Source organism: Dendropsophus ebraccatus, chromosome 1 (genome assembly GCF_027789765.1).
Source record: "Dendropsophus ebraccatus isolate aDenEbr1 chromosome 1, aDenEbr1.pat, whole genome shotgun sequence".
In the NCBI taxonomy this organism is placed as follows: Eukaryota; Metazoa; Chordata; class Amphibia; order Anura; family Hylidae; genus Dendropsophus; species Dendropsophus ebraccatus.
In genome coordinates, this window is record NC_091454.1 from 162,563,809 (window position 1) to 162,584,689 (window position 20,881).

Sequence of the window (20,881 nt, forward strand, 5' to 3'; positions counted from 1 at the left end):
GTACCTTTTCTTCACTCAGCTGAAATTCTCTCTTCATGTTGTCTTCTAAAGTGTCCTTCTCCTTACAGACTGCTATATAACATTCCTGCACTGCTGTCATCTCATTCGTCAAATCAACGATCTGTGATCTGCAAAGATGCAAGAAAACACATGGCTAGTCATGGTTGAGCTATATTTTGGTGTAATACTAAAGGACTTATCATAAGTCCTAGATCACAAAAAAGTGCAGCTGACAGTGCTATGCTGTTGCCATAATTCCCATTTACTTCTACAGGAGTTACAGGAACGGCATGCAACAGCCTACTCCAAAATTCCCACCATCGCTGATCATTACATTCTAACAGGAGGGGGTGTGTTGGGGTTAAGTCTAAGTAGTGTGAGCCACGTTTATTAGACATTTATGGCACATCCTATGGACCTGCCATAAATGTCTGAAATGAGAAGAACCCTTTAACCACCAACCACTTCTATTACATAAATAAATGGGTCTTACTGTAAATTAGCTATTGTAGTCTCATAAGCCTGACATAGCTGGTTCTTTTCTGCTTCAAAATTGTCACTCAGCTCCATCCTCATATGGTTCTTAATGTCATCGTGATGCTGTTCATATGTGCGCTCACACCTAGGAGAACAAGGATGGAAAATGTTGTCAGTGCTGCAGGTCAGGCTCTGTCTTCGGCATTGAAGCCTGCAAAGCCTTAAAGAGTCACTGTCGCATTTTTTTTTTTTTTTTTTTTGCAGAAATCAATAGTCCAGGCGATTTTAAGAAACTTTGTAATTGGGTTTATTAGCCAAATACGCCATTATCTGCATTCAAAAAGCCTTTTCCCAGGTCCCCCCTTCCTTCCTCTTTTCCATTCACTGCAAAATATCAGGAAATTGTGACTTATTACATCAGACGTACCCAGTCTGTTCTATAGAGAGGGAAGGGGGGAGGAGGGAGTTAGCAGACAGCAGAAAGCTGAGAACATAGGATTAGAGGATTAGAGCTGAGTGAACTCTGTAATAAGAGGTCAGAGAGGTCAGTGCTGACTGTCAGAGGAGATAGAGAGTGATGTTTTTGTAGATTAACTCTTTGCTGTCCTGTTTTGGTGTTTTATTTAGCTCTCTCCATAGGAGAACAATGAAGACAGGGGGGAGAGCTTCAAACTGCTTTTTCATGATAAAAATTCATTTTTCGGCTAATAAACCCAATGACAAAGTTTCTTAAAATCGCCTGGACTATTGATTTCTGCAAAAAAATTTCATGACAGTGACACTTTAATCCACTGTGATAGAAGCTGCACATTAGAACTGCAAATATTGAACAAAGGAAGTTATAGGGTATTTTAAATCACATATATTGATCTCCACCGAGCAGGGGAAATGAGAGGATATTAAGAGTCTGTTAGCACCTTTCAATAGATTCCTTTTTATCTTTATCAAAGTCTTCAAGCATCTGTCGCATTTCACTGCAGAGTTGCTGGTTTGCCGCCTTTAGCTTCTCCTCATTTGTGGCAAGTTCTTTAATTTGCAGCAAATGTTTCTTTAAAAAAAAACAAAAAAAACATTGGACAATATGAAATATTTAGCTAAAGACTGCATTCTTTCCATTAGCTACAGTCACACTAGATTTTCTTTAAGACAAACCAAAGTTCACGTTCCTTTTGTATTAGTTTAAAGGGAATACTGCACAAACCCTCTTAGTAGGGCTGGGCGGTATACCGCAAAAATACCGATACCGTCACTGGCGTCGGTTAACCGACCTCAACTCTGCCAGGACGGTATCTGCGGTATTTTCCCCCCACACCCGGCGGCCGCATGCTCTGGTGCAAGGAGAGAGAGAGAGGGGTGCCGGGTGGAGAGACGGAGGCTGGAAAGCTTATGCTCCGATTCACCTCCCGAGCCAGGACGCACATGTACTGCTGCAGGGCAAGAGATCCTGCTGTGGGGGGGGGCTGAAGAAAAAGGCCGGAGATGTGACAGGCTGCACACAGACGGCATCTCCCCCTCCAGTGTGAGCTCAGCGCTGCTGCTGCCGGGCGGCTCTCTCCTCCTAACTTCTCTGTAAGCTGCACGGTGAGCCCTGCCCCCCCTCTCCCGCATATATAGTTGGGGTCAGGTATGGGTCGGCACCTTCATGCTTCACTGGCCACCGCACTCTGTCCCGCACAGGAATCCTCGGAGCCCCGTTATGTTTTGTTAGTGCTGGAAGCGGCCATGTGTGACGCTCAGTCCGGGACACAGATACATGTGCTACATCACCGAGTGACAGGGGCCGAGGATTCCTGTGCGGGAGAGAGAGAGCGGTGCCCGGGGGAGCAAGGAGGTGTCCACCTATACCTGACCCCCTGCAGCAACTGAGTGAGAGAGAGAAAGATAGAGAGAGAGAGAGAAAGATAGAGAGAGAGAGAGAAAGATAGAGAGAGAGAGAGAAAGATAGAGAGAGAGAGAAAGATAGAGAGAGAGAGAAAGATAGAGAGAGAGAGAAAGATAGAGAGAGAGAGAAAGAGAGAGAGATAGAGAGAGAAAGATAGAGAGAGAGAGATAGAGATATAGAGCAATCAGAAAATCCACAGCACTCCAGCAGTAAAGGTATAGGGTGCCACCCCGCACTAAGTATCCTTCCTGCACATATACAGACTAAAAAATAGGGTTCCGGCACTCCAATAGGGAAGAAAAGTGTAGTTTATTTGCTCAAAGGAACATGCAGCAGCAACGTTTCGATGCCACAATCAGCACTGTTTTCAAGCTGGAACCCTATTTTTTGGTCTATAGATAGATAGAGGAGATAGATAGATAGAGAGAGATAGATAGATAGATAGATAGATAGATAGATAGGAGATAGGAAGGAGATAGATAGATAGATAGATAGATAGAGGAGTTAGATAGATAGATAGAGAGATAGATAGAGGAGTTAGATAGATAGAGAGATAGATAGAGAGATAGAGGAGTTAGATAGATAGATAGATAGATAGATAGATAGATAGATAGATAGGAGAAAGAAAGATAGAGAGATAGGAGATAGATAGATAGATAGATAGATAGATAGATAGATAGATAGATAGATAGAGGAGATAGTAGATAGATAGATAGATAGATAGATAGATAGATAGATAGATAGAGGAGATAGATAGATAGATAGAGAGGAGATAGATAGATAATAGATAGAGGAGATAGATAGATACATAGATAGATAGAGCAAACAATATAGGCAGCACACTAAACGAACTGTGGAGGCCAGCAGTCGAATACCAAGTGGGCTAGTAAAAATACTCTGCAGCTCTCTGATGTGATACAAACGTGAATTTATTCCATATAACAATGTGCAGCAAACTTCACAAGTAATATACGATGTTTTGGCGTCTCTTATGCCATTCTTAAGTGGCACTTGAAAATGGTGTAGGAGACGCCAAAACATTGTGTATTACTTGTGAAGTTTGCTGCACATTGTGATATGGAATAAATTCACGTTTGTATTACCATCGGAAAATGGGGTTTTCAAAAGGGGTGTGGCCTTTTAAAGGGGCGTGTCATAATTATCGTTCAATTTATCGTTACCGCGGCTACATGTACGATAAACCGCGATATTGATTTAGGCCATTATCGCCCAGCCCTACCTCTTAGCCTACAAAGTTCCGGCATACAGAAACTCAGTAGAAATCTATCAATAAAGAATTGCTTCTTCATGCATCTTCTTGCTGCAAATTGCACACAAAGCAGGGCATCCTCCCAATCCCATCATTCAGAAGAGCTGATGGGAACTGTGGTTACTTGGTTTTCTCTCTGCTTGCCAGAGGAGGAAAAAGCTATTACAATTGCTCAGCATCTCCTGACAAGCAGAGAAGATACTGTAGTTTATGAGACAGCCTAGTTACCAAAGCAGGGACAGCTCTACCCAACCAAACAGGAGACCTAGCACAAAGGTCAAAGAAACGGCACATGCTCTGAGCACTTAGCAAGGTGGATGCCCTAGAGGGAGGAGAGGTGAAACTCTAGGCTCGACCAACGTTTGTATCTTCTGAAGTAAACAATACAAATATTACAATTAGGTGATTTAAGAAAAACAAAACAAAAAAACAAATTTGTATAACATAATAATTCACCAACTAATATCAGTAGCAGTAATATTTCTGTGCTACCTCAATTTCTTGCTGCAGCTGCTGCTTTTCCATGTGCAGTCTTTGAATCTCCTGGTCTGTATCAGTTCCTGGTCTACGTGGAGATGTACAATCCATCCGACTATCAGAGTTACTTGAACCGGCCTACCATCCAAAAAAGAAGAATACAATGAGAACACAAATCAAAGAATATGAACATAATGCTCTAGTAGAGTAGTACAGTAGACCCTCACCACACAGTCCTTGGTGTCTTTTTTAGCACTTTCTAGCAGCTTTTTCAGTTCCTCGGTTTTGGACTGATAGCTTTTCAGATCTGACTGCAGCTGAACAATCTGCTGACGTTTCATTTTGTTACTGCTCAAGCTGCGTTCAAGCTCTGCCTTCAGCTCCATTATAATCTCGTCCGATGGAAGATCTTTCCTAAGACCATTAGTATGCATCACCCTACAGGTGTATAACCAGAAAATCACCATATGCTGGAATACAAACAAATACTGCAGCAATCTCATTATGCGTTACTCTCCCAGATACCCCACCTTTGCTGGTGGCACAGCATCTATAGCATTTTCCAACAGAAATAGCTCAAACACAGCCCTGACCAGTGCGACCAAGAACTGCATTTTCTGTTTTACCAAATTCTGTGTGACAACCTCTGCGAGTGGGCAATAGCACAACACTACAGTCTTACGCAATAAACCTATAGAGTACCTATCATTAGGAATTTTTCCCCAATCACCGTGCAGTTGCTCCTGTCACTGTAAAAACAGGTAACTACGCATAGGACCATGATGGGTAAAATTTCTGCATGAGTCCTACTGATTCAATAGGGCTTGTGCACAGATCTCACCCAGCGTGGTTGTACCCATAGATACCTGATCGGATTTCTGCCGCTGGAAGATCAGGTGAAGAATTCTAATGACTGGTATACATTTTAAAAGCTCATTCTTACAATGAGTTGCAGACACCCTGGTATATCTGACAGGGCAGCAAATGTCTTTTGGTGATGACTTCCTGGTAACCTGTAAGATCATAATTTTATATCCTGCTCACATTGTCAGTCAGACACTATAAACAGAGTTTCTAACATACCTGTTAAATTGTGATTTCTGCCAGTTAACTTTCTTAATGCCCAGATCCACATAGGAGTCTGATAGTTCTTGTTCCTCGCCACCACTGATAAAAACCCCCATTTTGGCAGCAGATTCATACATGGTAATTTGCTCTTTTAATTCTTTTATTTCCTCCTAAATAAAGAAACATGCATTTTTGTTTTGAATTTATACAACTTGTATGAGGAAAAAATTTTTTGAACTTTTAGGCATGCTTTAAAAGACCTTTCACTTGTAAAGCAAATTTAAAGCGAACGTACTATCGGTTACATCGCTTTAAGATTTATGCATCAATAGATCTGGGCCCAGGCTAAAGCACTGGAGGCGGGCCTGCCCACCCCCAGTGTGAAGTCACGTCACAGAGAGGAGGGGTTTTGTCACACTGGGGGCAGGCTGGTGACCAGAAATAGACTGTCGCTGTGCACAGGAACCACGAAAATGCGGCACCAGCATCCCCATGCCGGCACCAGCCTATTGATGTAAAAATCTTAAAGAGATGTACCTAATGGTACATTTGCTTTAAAACAAATGTAAAAGGAAAAAAAAACAACACATACCTGTAAAGCCTTGTTCATGCCATCACTTATTAATTTTGATGATTGGAGCTGTTGAAGTTGTATTCGTAACTGTGTGTTCTCTTGAATCGAGCCTAGAAAGTGGGAATGTGCAACCATTAACAGTGATGAAGAAACAGCACTTAAAAGAAGATAAACTGAACTGTGGTGGTCCAATTGTTGGGATCCCCACCAATCCTGAGGACAAACTTGTCCCTTTTTTAAATAGTACGGACAGCCATGCACAGCCAGCACTTCAGGGTACCTATCATTTCCAAATCTGTAAATTTTAGCTTTTTATGTACACCTGCAAACTGGACCTGTTAATGCTTAGAGGGGTCTTTATCTTGGGGATATAATGGAGAGAAGTACTCTCATAGCCCCTTTCTAAAATGTTTCCTACCTGTGTGCAGGAGATTAGCGCACTGCTTTTGACTTTCCTCCAGGCTCCTAGTCAGGCGGTTTATAATCTCTGTCTTCTCCATCTTTATTTCTTCTTGGTTTCTCTCAGACAGTTTGACTTGTTGCTCCAAACGACTACAGATTTCTTTCTATTTGACAAAAAGTTGTGGGGAAACATGAGGACTCGAGATGTACAACTAATGTACACAGAACAATAGAATAAGGCATTGTTACTCTTTGGCATTAACTAGAAAAAATGTGCAGCTTTAAGTGCAACGTCAACTGCATCAGTTTTCTCCATAGGAAATAAGTGAAGCTGTGACCACTGTTCTACATTACTATAGCATCAGTCAGGAATACCACTAAACTATTTCCTAAAGACCCTTTTAGACACACAGCTAAATATATAGTTTGCTCAGCCTTCACTGGCTATGGGACTCTCATCAATCCTACCTGCTCTGTGAGTGCAGCATTAACCTCATCCAGCTTCTGCTGCAGGGACAGCAAGTGCTCCTCATTCTTCTTTTTAAGCATGGACACAACAGCTTCATGCTGTTCCCTAGCTCTGTGGATGGAATCAGAGCGTCGAAGGTCCATGACTTGCTGCTGCATGCTATCCATTGCAAGCTTGGCAACCTTCAGCTCCTTCCTTAACTAAAACAAAGTAATTGAACACTTTAGAACATCAGACATTAAAACCATCTGCTTTATCAAAAGCAGCACAAAGCTAGTAATAATTCTAATAAACATTTATATGCTAACAAGATGTTCCAGCTTTGTTATATGAAGTGATTACAGACACATGCATCCTCTTACATGAATATGAGCACTGGCAGAGGGAGGACGAGACATCTCTAGTCTTATGCTGATAGCAGGCACACTGCTCTATGCCTTCAAATTCCACTGTGGCTCACAAACAGACCCTCATCTATCCTGTAACCAGCCAAGTGTATGCTCATGGCACATCTGTAATCACAATAATGGGAGTCCCAATAGCGTCACTAAACCACCAAATGTGAGGGGATTGAATTCAGCAGTGGTCAAACATATACAGTGATAGAGGAGAATACGGGCCGGCACTATTGCCCTATACACACTAGAAACGGAGGAGGGGTGCGGCATACAATTCAATGTCCCATATAGCAATAAATTGGGGTGCCAAGACAAAAACTGACAGATAGGTGCAGTAGTCCAAAGGTAAGAAACAGAAATCCAGCACTATCCGATAAACCAATATAGTGCAAGTTTTATTCAGAACATCATGGGCTACAGCGGAGGGTGTAGGTGATAAGTAGGCAAGTTCCAGGTTGATGATTGTTTCGTACGTACTGTGCTTTGTCCAACCATGGACAATTGCTGTCGCTCAAATGTCCTGAATAAACGGTGAGTGCTGGATTTCTGTTTCTTACAGTACCTTTGGACAAGCATGTACATTGTCACTGCATTCAAAGTCTATGAGACTGTCACAAAGAGCGCTCCAATGGTGTGGTCCCCAGCAATCATATATTTATCAATTATAACACTGATAGGTGATAATCCCCCCCTCTCCCCCCCCCCCCAAAAAAAAACACACACAGCCCAGTAACGAATAATGAAAATCAGTCTTAATAATATGAACACCATAGTAAAAGAAATAAAATACAACACCCACTGAAATGAGTGGTCTGTTTATTGGGGGGCACTGCAATTCCTCCACAGGGAGAGCCCCTCCTTACAGAAACTGCTGTGGCTAATAAAGAGGCCCCAAGTGATATACCGGATGGGAATAGAGCCTTGATTATTCTTCATAACTTAAAGACTACTTACCTGCTCCTCATCTGAGGTGAGACCGGTCACAGTTTTCTCTAAAGCCGCTACCTGGCCTCTTAACTGAAGCTCAACCTCTTTAGTATTCTGAAGCAAAGACTGCGATTCTTGAAGACTCATTGCCACACCATCCTTTTCATCTGTTATTACAAAAATGATAAACAGCATTTAAGAGATCAGCGTTAAGTTTTTAATAGGTAGACAATTCTTTAAAGGGAACCATTCACCCCGTGGCCCCCGTTATAAACAGACAAACAGTCACATAAAGGTCAATATACTTACCATATCGCTCCCGGTCCCGTCCCGGATCTCGTTGTTGACACGGAGAAATCGCCGAATCTTCTTCTCGCGCCCATTATGGTAATGAGCGCCGCCGGCCCGAAGTCCAGCCTTCTCCCCGCCTCCGACACTTGATTGACGCCGGGTCTTCTTCGTCTTCGTCTTCTCTCTTCTCGCCGGATCCCGCGCAGGCGCCGTGACGGTCGTTTTCGGCGCATGCGCAGTTCACAATTGAAGCCGCTCCACAGCTTCAATGTTTACTGCGCGTGCGCCGATTGTCAGAGCTGGTGACGTGTTGGACTTCGCGCATGCGCGGTACACAGGAACGTCAAGAGCACGTATCCTGTTTACCGCGCAGGCGCAGAAGAGATGACGAGACCTTCGCAACGGCGCCTGCGCGGGAATTCGTGAGGAGACTGAAGACTGAAGACGTCAATCAAGTTCCAGGAGGCGTGGATGGGCGGCGACGAGAAGAGGACCTCATGAATAAGTTGGACTCGTCCGTCGTTTCCTATGGACGTTGGACTCATCTCAGCTCATTACCATAATGGGCGGGAGAAGAAGATTCGGCGATTTCTCCGTGTCAACAACGAGATCCGGGACGGGACCGGGAGCGATATGGTAAGTATATTGACCTTTATGTGACTGTTTGTCTGTTTATAACGGGGGCCACGGGGTGAATGGTTCCCTTTAAGTGTGCCCATCTAAGATGTATTTTTGGTATATTAGGGTAAATGTAATATTTAGAAAACATAGGCTGCCAATATCACAAACTCTAGCAATTGCAACAAGGAACTTTCAGTAATATCTGCAGCATGTCAGATTGGTTAAAGGGGTATTCCCATCACCATAACTATAGCTTAAACATTAGGTAACTAAAAGTTAAGAAATTTTGAAATTTGTTCTGGTTACAAAAAAGCTCTGATGTGTCCAATGTGTTTATAGCCGTTATCAGTAGCGGCCGAGCTGGTTACTCACTCTCTGGTTGGATCTGGGAGCCCACATCAGTGTGTGTACAGGCCCAACCTGCAGCCACCTTATCTCTGCAGTCATCCATCACACAGGCAGCTCCCAGAGTTGGTGTAGCTGAGCTTAGCATAGAACAGCAAAGCTCAGGCCAGCAGTGCTGATGCCAGCCTTAGTGCTGCTGGTGAAGAGGACTAACTTTAGCTCTGTACATTGCGGAGTGGACATGTCGGGTTACAGCAGTTCAGCTCCCAATAAGGTGAATGGGAGTCAAGCTACAGTAACCCAGACTAATACACAAAGTACAGAGCCAAGGCTACCAGCAGGAGTCCACTAAAAAGTAAAAAGGAAAATCCCTTTAAATTGGAAAAATAAAGAATAAATTACCTTTCACTAAGGTAAGCTGATGACTGAGGTATCGTAGCTGCCGCTCATTTTCTTCCAACTTTACATTTAATTCCTCCAATTGTCTCCCTCTCGCCTTGTAAAGGACTTGCAGTTGTACAAATTGCATATTATTTGATGTACCTAAAACATGAGACGTGACTACACATTAGGCAGCACAGATTGAGACAACCACACGCCACGTTCTAATGAATAGGACCTGTGCATGAGGCACTGTACCACCCCCAATGTCTCTCCACACCGTATCTGAACCTTGGGTGGGAGAGAAGCCATGGATTGCCCACAATAATAAAAGATTAGTTGTCTTACATTCACCAGTATCCAGGAAATCTCTTTGGAGATCCCCATAGTTGTCATCTCTTCTTATAAGATCTTGGCTGGTCACATCTTTTCTTGTAACATTTAGTTGGTATGGATTGTATTTTAGTTGTATGGTCTCCGATGTTTGATGGCTATTTCCTTCTGATGCTGGGAACATCTATTAAAAACAACAAAATAGTTACTGATCGCACTACACAGTAATAAAATCCGACCTAGCAAAATGAGTGACAAACGACATTATATATAAAAAAGAAGTTACATTTTCTGTAAATTCAGCTTCATTTTCAAAGTCCTCAGAAACTAAAATCACCCTGCAGAAAGAATGCGAGTAATATCCTGATATTTTCTTTCTAGATATAAATTTGTGATCAAAACCCAAAGTAAGCCACCATGGGCATTCAGTGTATCTGGAAATGCAGTTAAATGAATCCTCCAACACGTCATACTAGGAAAATAAGTGGAGTCACTGAGCTTTGTCCAGAAGCAGCATCCTTAAAGTGGTACTTGGCCCTTTAAGAGATATTCTCTATATATTTTTTTTTTAAGCCAAGCACTTCTCTCCACATATCATCTTTGTGAGTTTCATAGTTTGTTCTAGTGATCAGTGGGGTCTCTGAACACGCAGATCCCAACCGATCAAGATTTTTGATTTCCTGAGGCTGCTACGAGCAACACGACCAGTTTTTCTGTGGGTTTTGATTAAAGGCAGATTTTGATTCGGGTGCTCTTAAAAATGGACTTTGTCACCTCTTAACCCCCGCTAAACTTTAAGTTATCAGTAGAGAATACAATGCTAATTCTATATCTGCAATTTTTATCCTTTTATGTTCTTGCATTTCTTTGCTATAGGCCCACAAATGAAGGAGTCTAAGTAGTCCTTTCCATTATATTCCTGAGCTAAGTAGTCCTTTCTATGAATCAACATGCCCAGTTTGTAGGCTTACAGCGGTGAAATACAAAAAGGAGGAGAAAGTTACAAATTACAGATTTGGATTCAGCCTCCTTTATCCTACTTACAAATGACTTTAGTCATTAGAGTTTAGGGTTTTCAGGAAGGTGGGTTGGAGGTGACAGAGTCCCTTTGGAGTGCCTTCACATGTACTGGATCAGCAGTGGATTTCATGCTGTAAGCTTACAAACTGGGCATGTTAATGCATAGAGAGGACTACTTAGCTCAAGCAGCACTGGGGAGCCTCACACAGCCGCGGCGCCCAGCAGGTAATGTATGCTCTGGGCCGGGGCTGAGGGTGACGGGATGCAGGGGTTTAAAGGGGCCGGGTCACATATCTGCAGCAGAATGAAAATTCCGCTGCGGGTATGTGACCCCATAGAACTTCACTATACCAGGATCCGCAGTGGATTTCACAGCAAACTCGCAGCGTGAAATCTGATGCGGATGCTGTATGTGTGAAGCTTCCCTTAAGGTGTAAGATCAGCAGAATTTAGAATGGATGGATTGATGACGCTGTTTGAAGGCCACAACAACAAATCACAGCTCACCTGAATGAGTTCAGTTTTTCTTTGCAGAAACCAGACAGTGTGGGTTACAGGCAGTTTGATAAGCCTGGGCCAGTGTTTCCACTATTGTCATCCTCTTAGACATGACAAGATGACTTTTAGATGGATTTTCACCATAAAAATCTAAGTAAACATGTATGGCTGGAATCACATTTTTTTTAAACCACCACTGCAGTTTTTGTACCAAAACCAGAAGTGGATTCAAATGGAATGGGAAATAAAGGGAGGACTTGTACGTCTCATTTCTGCTGGATCCACTTCTGGTTTTGGCACAAAAACTACCATGTGTGATTCCAGCCTTATGCTGGATTTACACGGAACGATTATCGTTCGAATTTGCACGATAACCATCGAATTCGAATGATAATCGTACGTGTAAACGCAGCAAACGATCAAACGACAAGCCAGAAATCGTTCATTTTGATCATTGAACATGTTCTTAAATTGTCGTTCATCGTTCGTAAAAAATTCGCAGATCGTTCTGTGTAAACAGTCGTTCACCGATTTTACCTATGTGCGAGATAGGCTTAAGAGATCGCAAAACGAATTTTCCGTATGATATATCATTCCGTCTAAACGCTGATGGTTATAAAAAAAAATCGTTACTTCGAAATCGTTAATCATACGATTGGGCAAATTATCGCTCTGTGTAAACTCAGCATAAGGATGCTTCCTTTATACACACCTGAAACTGTTCTCGCTTAGCCTCTGGAAAACCTTCACCCATCTGATGTCCATTTTTGCTGAATGGCTGAAAGTCCTCTGGAAGATGATACAATTCACTGGTGGAGCAATGGTCAGGCCCATCGTAATGGCTGTTGCTGTGGAAGCTTCCCATATTAGATTCATCATTTGCAGGTTCTTTGGAATAGCTGTGTTTATTATGGAAAGGATTTTCTTCTTTCTCTCTGCTTAGAGCACCCCAGCCATTGGGCATTGTTCCTTCCACTTCTTGGCTTCTAGGCGGTCCATTCTGTAGGCCCATATATTGGGCAGAATTGGTTCTCACACTATATCCATTCTGGTACTGCTAAACAAGAACAAAAATTATAAAAAAAAAAGACAAAGGCTAAAAAGGAAAAAAACAAACAAAATGATACGTACATTTTGATGATCAGACATTCCTCCGCCATCTTCCCAGTGATCCTTAGGATTCCAGTGTGGATGCCTTATAATAAAACAAAGTATTATTGTTTACTCTGGCAATGATTAACACAAAAAAAAAAAAAAAAAGGCAAAGCGAATGACATTACTTACTGTTCAGACAAGTCAGGGTCACTGCAGTCGCTGAAGTTAGGTTCTGAAGATGAGCAGAGGCTGTCATCAAGCAGATCATGGGGAAGGTCTGTGAGGAGCTGCTGTAACTATAGGGGTACATAGGTCCATCAATGGAAAAAAAAAAAAAAAAAAAATCAGCAATTAATGGGGTTTTCCAGGAAAACTGTACTGATGACCTGATATCACTGGTCTGATATCATAGCTTTCCACCGATCTAACTTTTGCACATTTGCAGTCGCACTAGCTGCCCTACACCCCGCCTCGTTGTGAAGCCACACCCCCTTGTCAGATGTTGTGCAACAAGTGTCACATATTAAAATTAAAGACTATTTAGCTTGATAAATCTGGCACACTGTAGTAGCTATATTGGTTTATTGGAGTTCAGTGAAGTGCATGGGAAGTGAGCAGCAGTTCTGCAGCACAGTCACTACACAATGTCCGGAGGGGATGTCTGCTCCCTGCTCCATTCTCTGTGTATGTGGACACAGCGGCTCTAGCAAACAGCTGATCTGCAAGTAAGCTAGGTGTTGCAGCTTGATACATAGAAGCAGTAGAAACTGAAAAATTACATTATTTTAAGAAAAACTTAAAGGACATTTCCCCCTGAAAATGTCTGTATGTAAAGAATAAAAAGCAAACCCAAACCATTCCCACCAGTGAGTACAGCTAATAGCAGATGGCGTCAGGAAGAGGATCCCTAGGGTAATGTTACAGGAGAGGTGTGCCGCCGTACATTTGTCAGATTGTAGCCACTAATCCACCCTCCTCCTCAGGGATCAGCAATGACAAAGGGCAGAACAGCTAATAACAATCTGCAGCCGTACCTCTTGCTCCCTGGCATAATCCTCTTTATCATATTCATCGTCATCATGCTGGGTCTGTAACGCTCCGCTATCAAAGTCTATAGACATGGTGGACTAATTCTGAATGATCCGACGATGATGAAACCCTGCTGGGAAAGCAGAAGATAAATACTTCATAGAATATCACTGTACCTCAATGACACCATGTACGAATAGCAACCGATAGAAACTATGAACATTATATTGGAGGACTAAACTATTAGTTGTATCCCAGATCCCTGAACCAAAGAGCAAATCAGGCTCCGAAAATTCATATTCCCCGCAGCTGTCAGCAAAATACAAGCACATAAGAGTACAGTCACTATCCTGCAGATAGGCGATTGCTGTCTGATCAGTAGGGGTACAGTCACTATCCTGCAGATAGGCGATTGCTGTCTGATCAGTAGGGGTACAGTCACTATCCTGCAGATGGGTGGAGTGTCTGATGAGTAGGGGTACAGTCACTATCCTGCAGATAGCTGATCAGTGTTTGATCAGTGGGGGTATGGCCGCTATACTGCAGATAGGTGATCAGTAGGGGTATGGCCGCTATACTGCAGATAGGCGATAGTGTCTGATCAGTGGGGGTATGGCCACTATTCTGCAGATAGCTGATCAGTGTCTGATCAGTGGGGGTATGGCCACTATCCTGCAGATAGCTGATCAGTGTCTGATCAGTAGGGGTATGGCCGCTATCCTGCAAATAGTTGATCAGTGTCTATTTAAGTTCTCATACTGCTAATCACTTTTGTTCCTGCAGCTATGACTGGCTGAGGCCGCACACCACTGCAACAGGTGATCCGCTAAACAGGCAATTCCTGCAGGGACAACACATTAGAGGAAGAGGGGTAAAGCAGGGACCTGCATGGAATAATCCTTTAAGGAGGTATTTCTCTATCTAGCATGTGTGGCTCATATACAGGGCATAGGTATCTAATAGACCTGGGTCCCTATGTATAGAGCAGGAGGGGCAGTAATGTGAGGTGTCCCGGCTGTAGGGCAGTGGTCCCTATGTATAGAGCAGGGGGTGGGGCAGTAATGTGAGGTGTCCCGGCTGTAGGGCAGTGGTCCCTATGTATAGAGCAGGGGGGGACAGTAATGTGAGGTGTCCCGGCTGTAGGGCAGTGGTCCCTATGTATAGAGCAGGGTGGGGGGCAGTAATGTGAGGTGTCCCGGCTGTAGGGCAGTGGTCCCTATGTATAGAGCAGGGGGGGGGGCAGTAATGTGAGGTGTCCCGGCTGTAGGGCAGTGGTCCCTATGTATAGAGCAGGGTGGGGGGGCAGTAATGTGAGGTGTCCCGGCTGTAGGGCAGTGGTCCCTATGTATAGAGCAGGGGGGGGGCAGTAATGTGAGGTGTCCCGGCTGTAGGGCAGTGGTCCCTATGTATAGAGCAGGAGGGGCAGTAATGTGAGGTGTCCCGGCTGTAGGGCAGTGGTCCCTATGTATAGAGCGGGGGGGGGGGGCAGTAATGTGTGGTGTCCCGGCTGTAGGGCAGTGGTCCCTATGTATAGAGCGGGGGGGGGGGGGCAGTAATGTGAGGTGTCCCGGCTGTAGGGCAGTGGTCCCTATGTATAGAGCGGGGGGGGGGGGGCAGTAATGTGAGGTGTCCCGGCTGTAGGGCAGTGGTCCCTATGTATAGAACAGGAGGGGCAGTAATGTGAGGTGTCCCGGCTGTAGGGCAGTGGTCCCTATGTATAGAGCAGGAGGGGCAGTAATGTGAGGTGTCCCGGCTGTAGGGCAGTGGTCCCTATGTATAGAGCAGGAGGGGCAGTAATGTGAGGTGTCCCGGCTGTAGGGCAGTGGTCCCTATGTATAGAGCGGGGGGGGGCAGTAATGTGAGGTGTCCCGGCTGTAGGGCAGTGGTCCCTATGTATAGAGCAGGAGGGGCAGTAATGTGAGGTGTCCCGGCTGTAGGGCAGTGGTCCCTATGTATAGAGCAGGAGGGGCAGTAATGTGAGGTGTCCCGGCTGTAGGGCAGTGGTCCCTATGTATAGAGCAGGGGGGGGGGGGGGGGGGCCGTAATGTGAGGTGTCCCGGCTGTAGGGCAGTGGTCCCTATGTATAGAGCAGGGGGGGGGGGGCAGTAATGTGAGGTGTCCCGGCTGTAGGGCAGTGGTCCCTATGTATAGAGCAGGAGGGGCAGTAATGTGAGGTGTCCCGGCTGTAGGGCAGTGGTCCCTATGTATAGAGCAGGGGGGGGGGGGCAGTAATGTGAGGTGTCCCGGCTGTAGGGCAGTGGTCCCTATGTATAGAGCAGGGGGGGGGGCAGTAATGTGAGGTGTCCCGGCTGTAGGGCAGTGGTCCCTATGTATAGAGCGGGGGGGGGGGGGCAGTAATGTGAGGTGTCCCGGCTGTAGGGCAGTGGTCCCTATGTATAGAGCAGGGGGGGGGGCAGTAATGTGAGGTGTCCCGGCTGTAGGGCAGTGGTCCCTATGTATAGAGCGGGGGGGGGGGGGGGGGGGGGGGGGGCAGTAATGTGAGGTGTCCCGGCTGTAGGGCAGTGGTCCCTATGTATAGAGCAGGGGGGGGGCAGTAAGGTGAGGTGTCCCGGCTGTAGGGCAGTGGTCCCTATGTATAGAGCAGGGGGGGGGGCAGTAATGTGAGGTGTCCCGGCTGTAGGGCAGTGGTCCCTATGTATAGAGCAGGAGGGGCAGTAATGTGAGGTGTCCCGGCTGTAGGGCAGTGGTCCCTATGTATAGAGCAGGGGGGGGGGCAGTAATGTGAGGTGTCCCGGCTGTAGGGCAGTGGTCCCTATGTATAGAGCGGGGGGGGCAGTAATGTGAGGTGTCCCGGCTGTAGGGCAGTGGTCCCTATGTATAGAGCGGGGGGGGGGGGCAGTAATGTGAGGTGTCCCGGCTGTAGGGCAGTGGTCCCTATGTATAGAGCAGGGGGGGGGGCAGTAATGTGAGGTGTCCCGGCTGTAGGGCAGTGGTCCCTATGTATAGAGCAGGAGGGGCAGTAATGTGAGGTGTCCCGGCTGTAGGGCAGTGGTCCCGATGTATAGAACAGGAGGGGCAGTAATGTGAGGTGTCCCGGCTGTAGGGCAGTGGTCCCTATGTATAGAGCAGGGGGGGGGGGGGCAGTAATGTGAGGTGTCCCGGCTGTAGGGCAGTGGTCCCTATGTATAGAGCGGGGGGGGGGCAGTAATGTGAGGTGTCCCGGCTGTAGGGCAGTGGTCCCTATGTGGCTGCTATAACTACAGATGCACAGAAATAACGCATTCATTCTGTCTACAGTGTGAACACAATCGCTGATCAGATCCATGATTACCAGTACAGTGGAGACCAATGACGGTACCGGCCACGGATCCCCTTCTCAGCTGATCACCAGCAATCATTGTACCTGGTACTTGTAGTTCTACACCTGCGATCGCCCATCTATACAGCTGCACACACATGCCCTGCTCCATCACACACACAGCACAGTGAGGCGGTAACATTACACTGAGACACTTACCGCTCCACCACGTCCTCCGCCGGGCGCCAGGCTTCATGGGCTCCCGCACATCCAGACCGTCACCGGCATTACTACACCTACAACCAACAACCAACAACACCGTCCCAACAGTCAAAATGGGAGCCAAGTCGCTGATTCGCCCAGCAAGGAAAAGAGTGGCGGCCACGCCAACCAATCCAAAAGCAGCATTTGGTCATTATCACAGGATTGGGGCGTGGCTAACAGACAATGCTTCCATGTTAGATAGAGTTAGTAACGTTAGGTTGAGCTGCACAGGCAACAGCCTCTAGTGATAATTCCGGTGGGCGGGGCAGTGGCGCCATAGGCAGCGGGAAGAGAGTTGGCTGATCTGATTGGTTGGAGGAGGAGAGCGGAGTTGGGAAGCTCGGAGCTGAGCTGTCATAGTGTGGGGCCCCAGTGAGGAGGGCAGATGGCGGGGAGCCGGGCTCCTGAGGGGTAGATGGCGGGGAGCCGGGGCCCCAGTGAGGAGGGCAGATGGCGGGGAGCCGGGCTCCTGAGGGGCAGCATAGTACAAGAAATACTAATGTGCGGCATATGTGCGCACTGACCCTCAGCGCCGGCTGTTAAAATGGGAAATATTGTTACACATAACCAAGCATTGCCACCCAACCTGTGTGCAAGTAACGCCACACCACTACTGCACAATGTGAACAGGGCTACATCATTCCACCAGTGTGCAATATGTAGTCCGCTTTTTACCACTGCCGGTGCTACTATAATAGGTTGGATCCATATATCATGTTTGTGACTCTGATGGAACAGTAAATACGCAGCAGATTTGATGGTGCACATTTGATGCTGTGTTCAGTTATTTAGATCTAATCTGCATATTTTTTGCGTATTTGCTGCGTATCGCAGCAGTAAATATGCTGCATATACGGTGTGTGTGTTTATACCCTTAGACAGTGTTCACACATTGTAGTAGTGTCACACAGCACACCCGCCTACCATTTACAGTTTTCACCAAAGGTGAACCATGTTAACAATACGCTTTACAGTAATATATCACACTGCCGAAACCTGCAGGGCTAAACTACAGCAATTTGGGGTAATACAGTTAGGGTCCATTTACACAGAAAGATTATCTGCCAAAGATTTGAAGCCAAAATTAGGAACAGACTATAAACAGGGAACTGGTCATAAAGGAAAGCCTGAGATTTCTCCTCTTTTCAAATCCATTCCTGGCTTTGGCTTCAAATCTTTGGCAGATAATCTGTCAGATAATCTTTCTGTGTAAATGGACTCTAATGGTGCGTTTACACAGAGAGATTTATCTGACAGATTTTTAAACCAAAGCCAGGAACAGACTATAAACAGGGTGCAGGTCATAAAGGAAAGACTGAGATTCCCTGTCTTTTCAAGTCCATTCCTGACTTTAGCTTCCAAAATTGGTCAGATAAATCTGCCTGTGTAAACGCACTATAATGCTAAGTTTACATGAGGCGATTATTGGCCCGATCGTACGAATAACAATTTCGAAGTAATGTTTTTTTTTTTTATAACAATCAGCGTTTAGACGGTACGATATATCATACGGAAAAATCGTTTTGCGATCGTGCGCCCGCAGCCCGGCCCGCCCGCAGCCTGCGCCGCCCCAATCGCCACCCCTGCCGCCGCTCCGATCGCCACCCCCCAATCCAATCGGCGGGGGTGGTGGTCAGAGCGGGGGTGGCGATCAGAGCGGCGGCGGGGGTGGCAATCGAGCCGGCGCAGGGGGCTGCGGATGAGCAGGGCGGCGGGCGGCCGGACTATCGCGCAACGACTGTTTACACGGAACGATCGGCAAATTTTTAGCGAACTACGAACGACGATTTATGAACATGTTAAAAGATCTAAATGAACGATATTTCGATCGTTCGCTACGTTTACACGTACGATTATCGTTCGAATTCGATTGTTATCGCGAAAATTCGTCTGATAATCGCTCCGTGTAAACTTAGCATTAGTCTGCAGGGTCCGCTAGGAAAATGTCTCCCAGGTGTACGGATACATTCACATGTGCCATGTTTGCTGCAGATTTTGCGCTATATCTTTTGATATATTGCTGCCCATGGTGAGACTAACAATTCATACCATACTTGTTATTATCTTTTCAGTCTCCTTCCCCCAGTTCTTAGCTGCTGCTTTCTGCTAAGACACAAAAATCTGTGTGTGCGCCTTTCTCTCCCCCTCTTCCCCTTTTGAGACAGGTGACGTAAACAAGTCCCTGACTGGTCTTATCTGCAACATTGTAGCTTCTTTATAATGCTGGGAGGGTTATTCTGAGATCAAGTTGCTAAGGAACTCACTGTGATTATCCCTCCAAGCATTACAAAGAAGCTACAATGTTGCAGATAAAACCAGTCAGGGACTTGTTTACATCAGCTGTCTCAGAAGGGAGGGGGAGACAGAGATAACAGCATCATGTGTCACCCCACTTATTATACAGTATTTGAAATGTGTGCGCTAAAAAATAAGCACTGCAATCCCCCATTAAAAGTATATATTGCACATTTTTCTGACACTAATTATGATGTGTAAGACACTCAGAAATACAGCTCCATGTGAGTCTTACCGGGGGAGTTTATTATTGATCACAAATAACTAATCACAAATTTTTTAGCAAACATCTACAACATTAAAACTGAAATGAGCACATAATCCTTGATCAATCCCCCTGTGTTCTTGCCACGCAAGTATAATTGCATTGATAAGTTATGGTCCTTTTAAACGGAACGATTATCGTTCGAATTTGCACGATAGCGATCGCATTCGAACGATAATCGTACGTGTAAACGCAGCGAACGATCAAACGACGAGCGAGAAATCATTCATTTTGATCCTTCAACATGTTCTCAAATCATCGTTGGTCGTTCGCAATCGGTCTTTCACCGATTTAACCTATGTGTGAGATAAGCTCAAGCGATCGCAAAATGATTTTTCCGTACGATATATCATTCCGTCTAAACGCTGATCGTTATAAAAAAAAAATTGTTACTTCGAAATCGTTAATCGTGCGATTGGGCGAATTCTCGCGCCATGTAAAAGTACCATTAGCTTACAGCACTAGCAGAATTAGGGTACTATTACACAGGCCAACTACGGCCCCATCATTTTAGTAAACAAGGGCTGAACTGCAGCCGACGGGACCGGGAAGCTGCGGAGCACAGGAGAGAAAACCGGGAGTGGGGAAAGGTAAGGTATCAGGTGCGCGGTCGGTGTAGCGATGCACGGTCGGCGCCCAACAATTTTAGGTCCAAGCCTAAATCAACAATCGGCCAATGATCATTGGCTGATGTTGTCATCGGCTGATTGTTGTCTCTTTTACACAGAGTGATAATCGTCCGATTATCGCGCCGTGTAATAGGGCCCTTACCCCACATGGGAATATTTTGTATACTTCTAGAAGCCTCAGTCTTCTGGGGAGTTCCGGAAGCTTGCTGGCGGCTGTGACACCTCTAGTGAGCCTGGAGACAGATTGGGTCTGTTTCTCATTATAAAAATGCTGAAATACATATGGGGCAGTCCTTCATGTCAGGTTGTTATGCACAGAAAATTGACATCTTGCCAGTGGCACTCCAAAGAGATTGTAATTAAAGGGGTTGTTTATGGGTGGGCTCAAGGTTCAGGGAAGTGACTGATTGGCTTCTTTTGGCGGATAGTGGAATACGCCGGCCCATAGAATGGTGTCTATGGAGCCGGCGGAAAGGCGCGCACGCAAACATTATCCGCAAGAATTCCGTAGTATGAACCCACCCTTAGTGATCATGGTGCAAACCAGGCAGAAAGTCGCCAATCTTTGCACAGAGGGTTACTTGTGCGAAAGCTTGCAAGATTTTGCCAGGT

The 20,881-nt window shown here is 45.5% G+C and overlaps 1 protein-coding gene across 5 annotated transcripts in view; it reads right to left on the minus strand.

Annotated features, from left to right (window-relative positions):
* Positions 1 to 17,120, minus strand: part of CEP152 (centrosomal protein 152) — a 37,654-nt gene extending 20,534 nt beyond the window's left edge. For 2 of the 5 annotated variants that reach the window (XM_069983168.1, XM_069983128.1), the window contains exons 1-17: positions 17,036 to 17,120; positions 13,563 to 13,687; positions 12,718 to 12,824; positions 12,565 to 12,628; positions 12,146 to 12,490; positions 9,931 to 10,099; positions 9,604 to 9,744; positions 7,972 to 8,111; positions 6,619 to 6,819; positions 6,167 to 6,314; positions 5,767 to 5,858; positions 5,190 to 5,344; positions 4,334 to 4,544; positions 4,122 to 4,244; positions 1,395 to 1,525; positions 494 to 622; positions 5 to 128 (exon numbers count right to left, since the gene is read on the minus strand). In XM_069983168.1, coding sequence (XP_069839269.1) covers positions 5 to 128; positions 494 to 622; positions 1,395 to 1,525; positions 4,122 to 4,244; positions 4,334 to 4,544; positions 5,190 to 5,344; positions 5,767 to 5,858; positions 6,167 to 6,314; positions 6,619 to 6,819; positions 7,972 to 8,111; positions 9,604 to 9,744; positions 9,931 to 10,099; positions 12,146 to 12,490; positions 12,565 to 12,628; positions 12,718 to 12,824; positions 13,563 to 13,649 — 2,367 coding nt within the window. In that variant the 5' untranslated portion in view covers positions 13,650 to 13,687; positions 17,036 to 17,120. Of the gene's footprint in view, positions 1 to 4; positions 129 to 493; positions 623 to 1,394; positions 1,526 to 4,121; positions 4,245 to 4,333; positions 4,545 to 5,189; positions 5,345 to 5,766; positions 5,859 to 6,166; positions 6,315 to 6,618; positions 6,820 to 7,971; positions 8,112 to 9,603; positions 9,745 to 9,930; positions 10,100 to 12,145; positions 12,491 to 12,564; positions 12,629 to 12,717; positions 12,825 to 13,562; positions 13,691 to 16,921; positions 16,957 to 17,035 lie in introns of those variants that run through there. The other 3 variants (XM_069983157.1, XM_069983138.1, XM_069983146.1) reach the window with 3 other exon arrangements.
* Between the last annotated feature and the right edge of the window lie 3,761 nt (positions 17,121 to 20,881).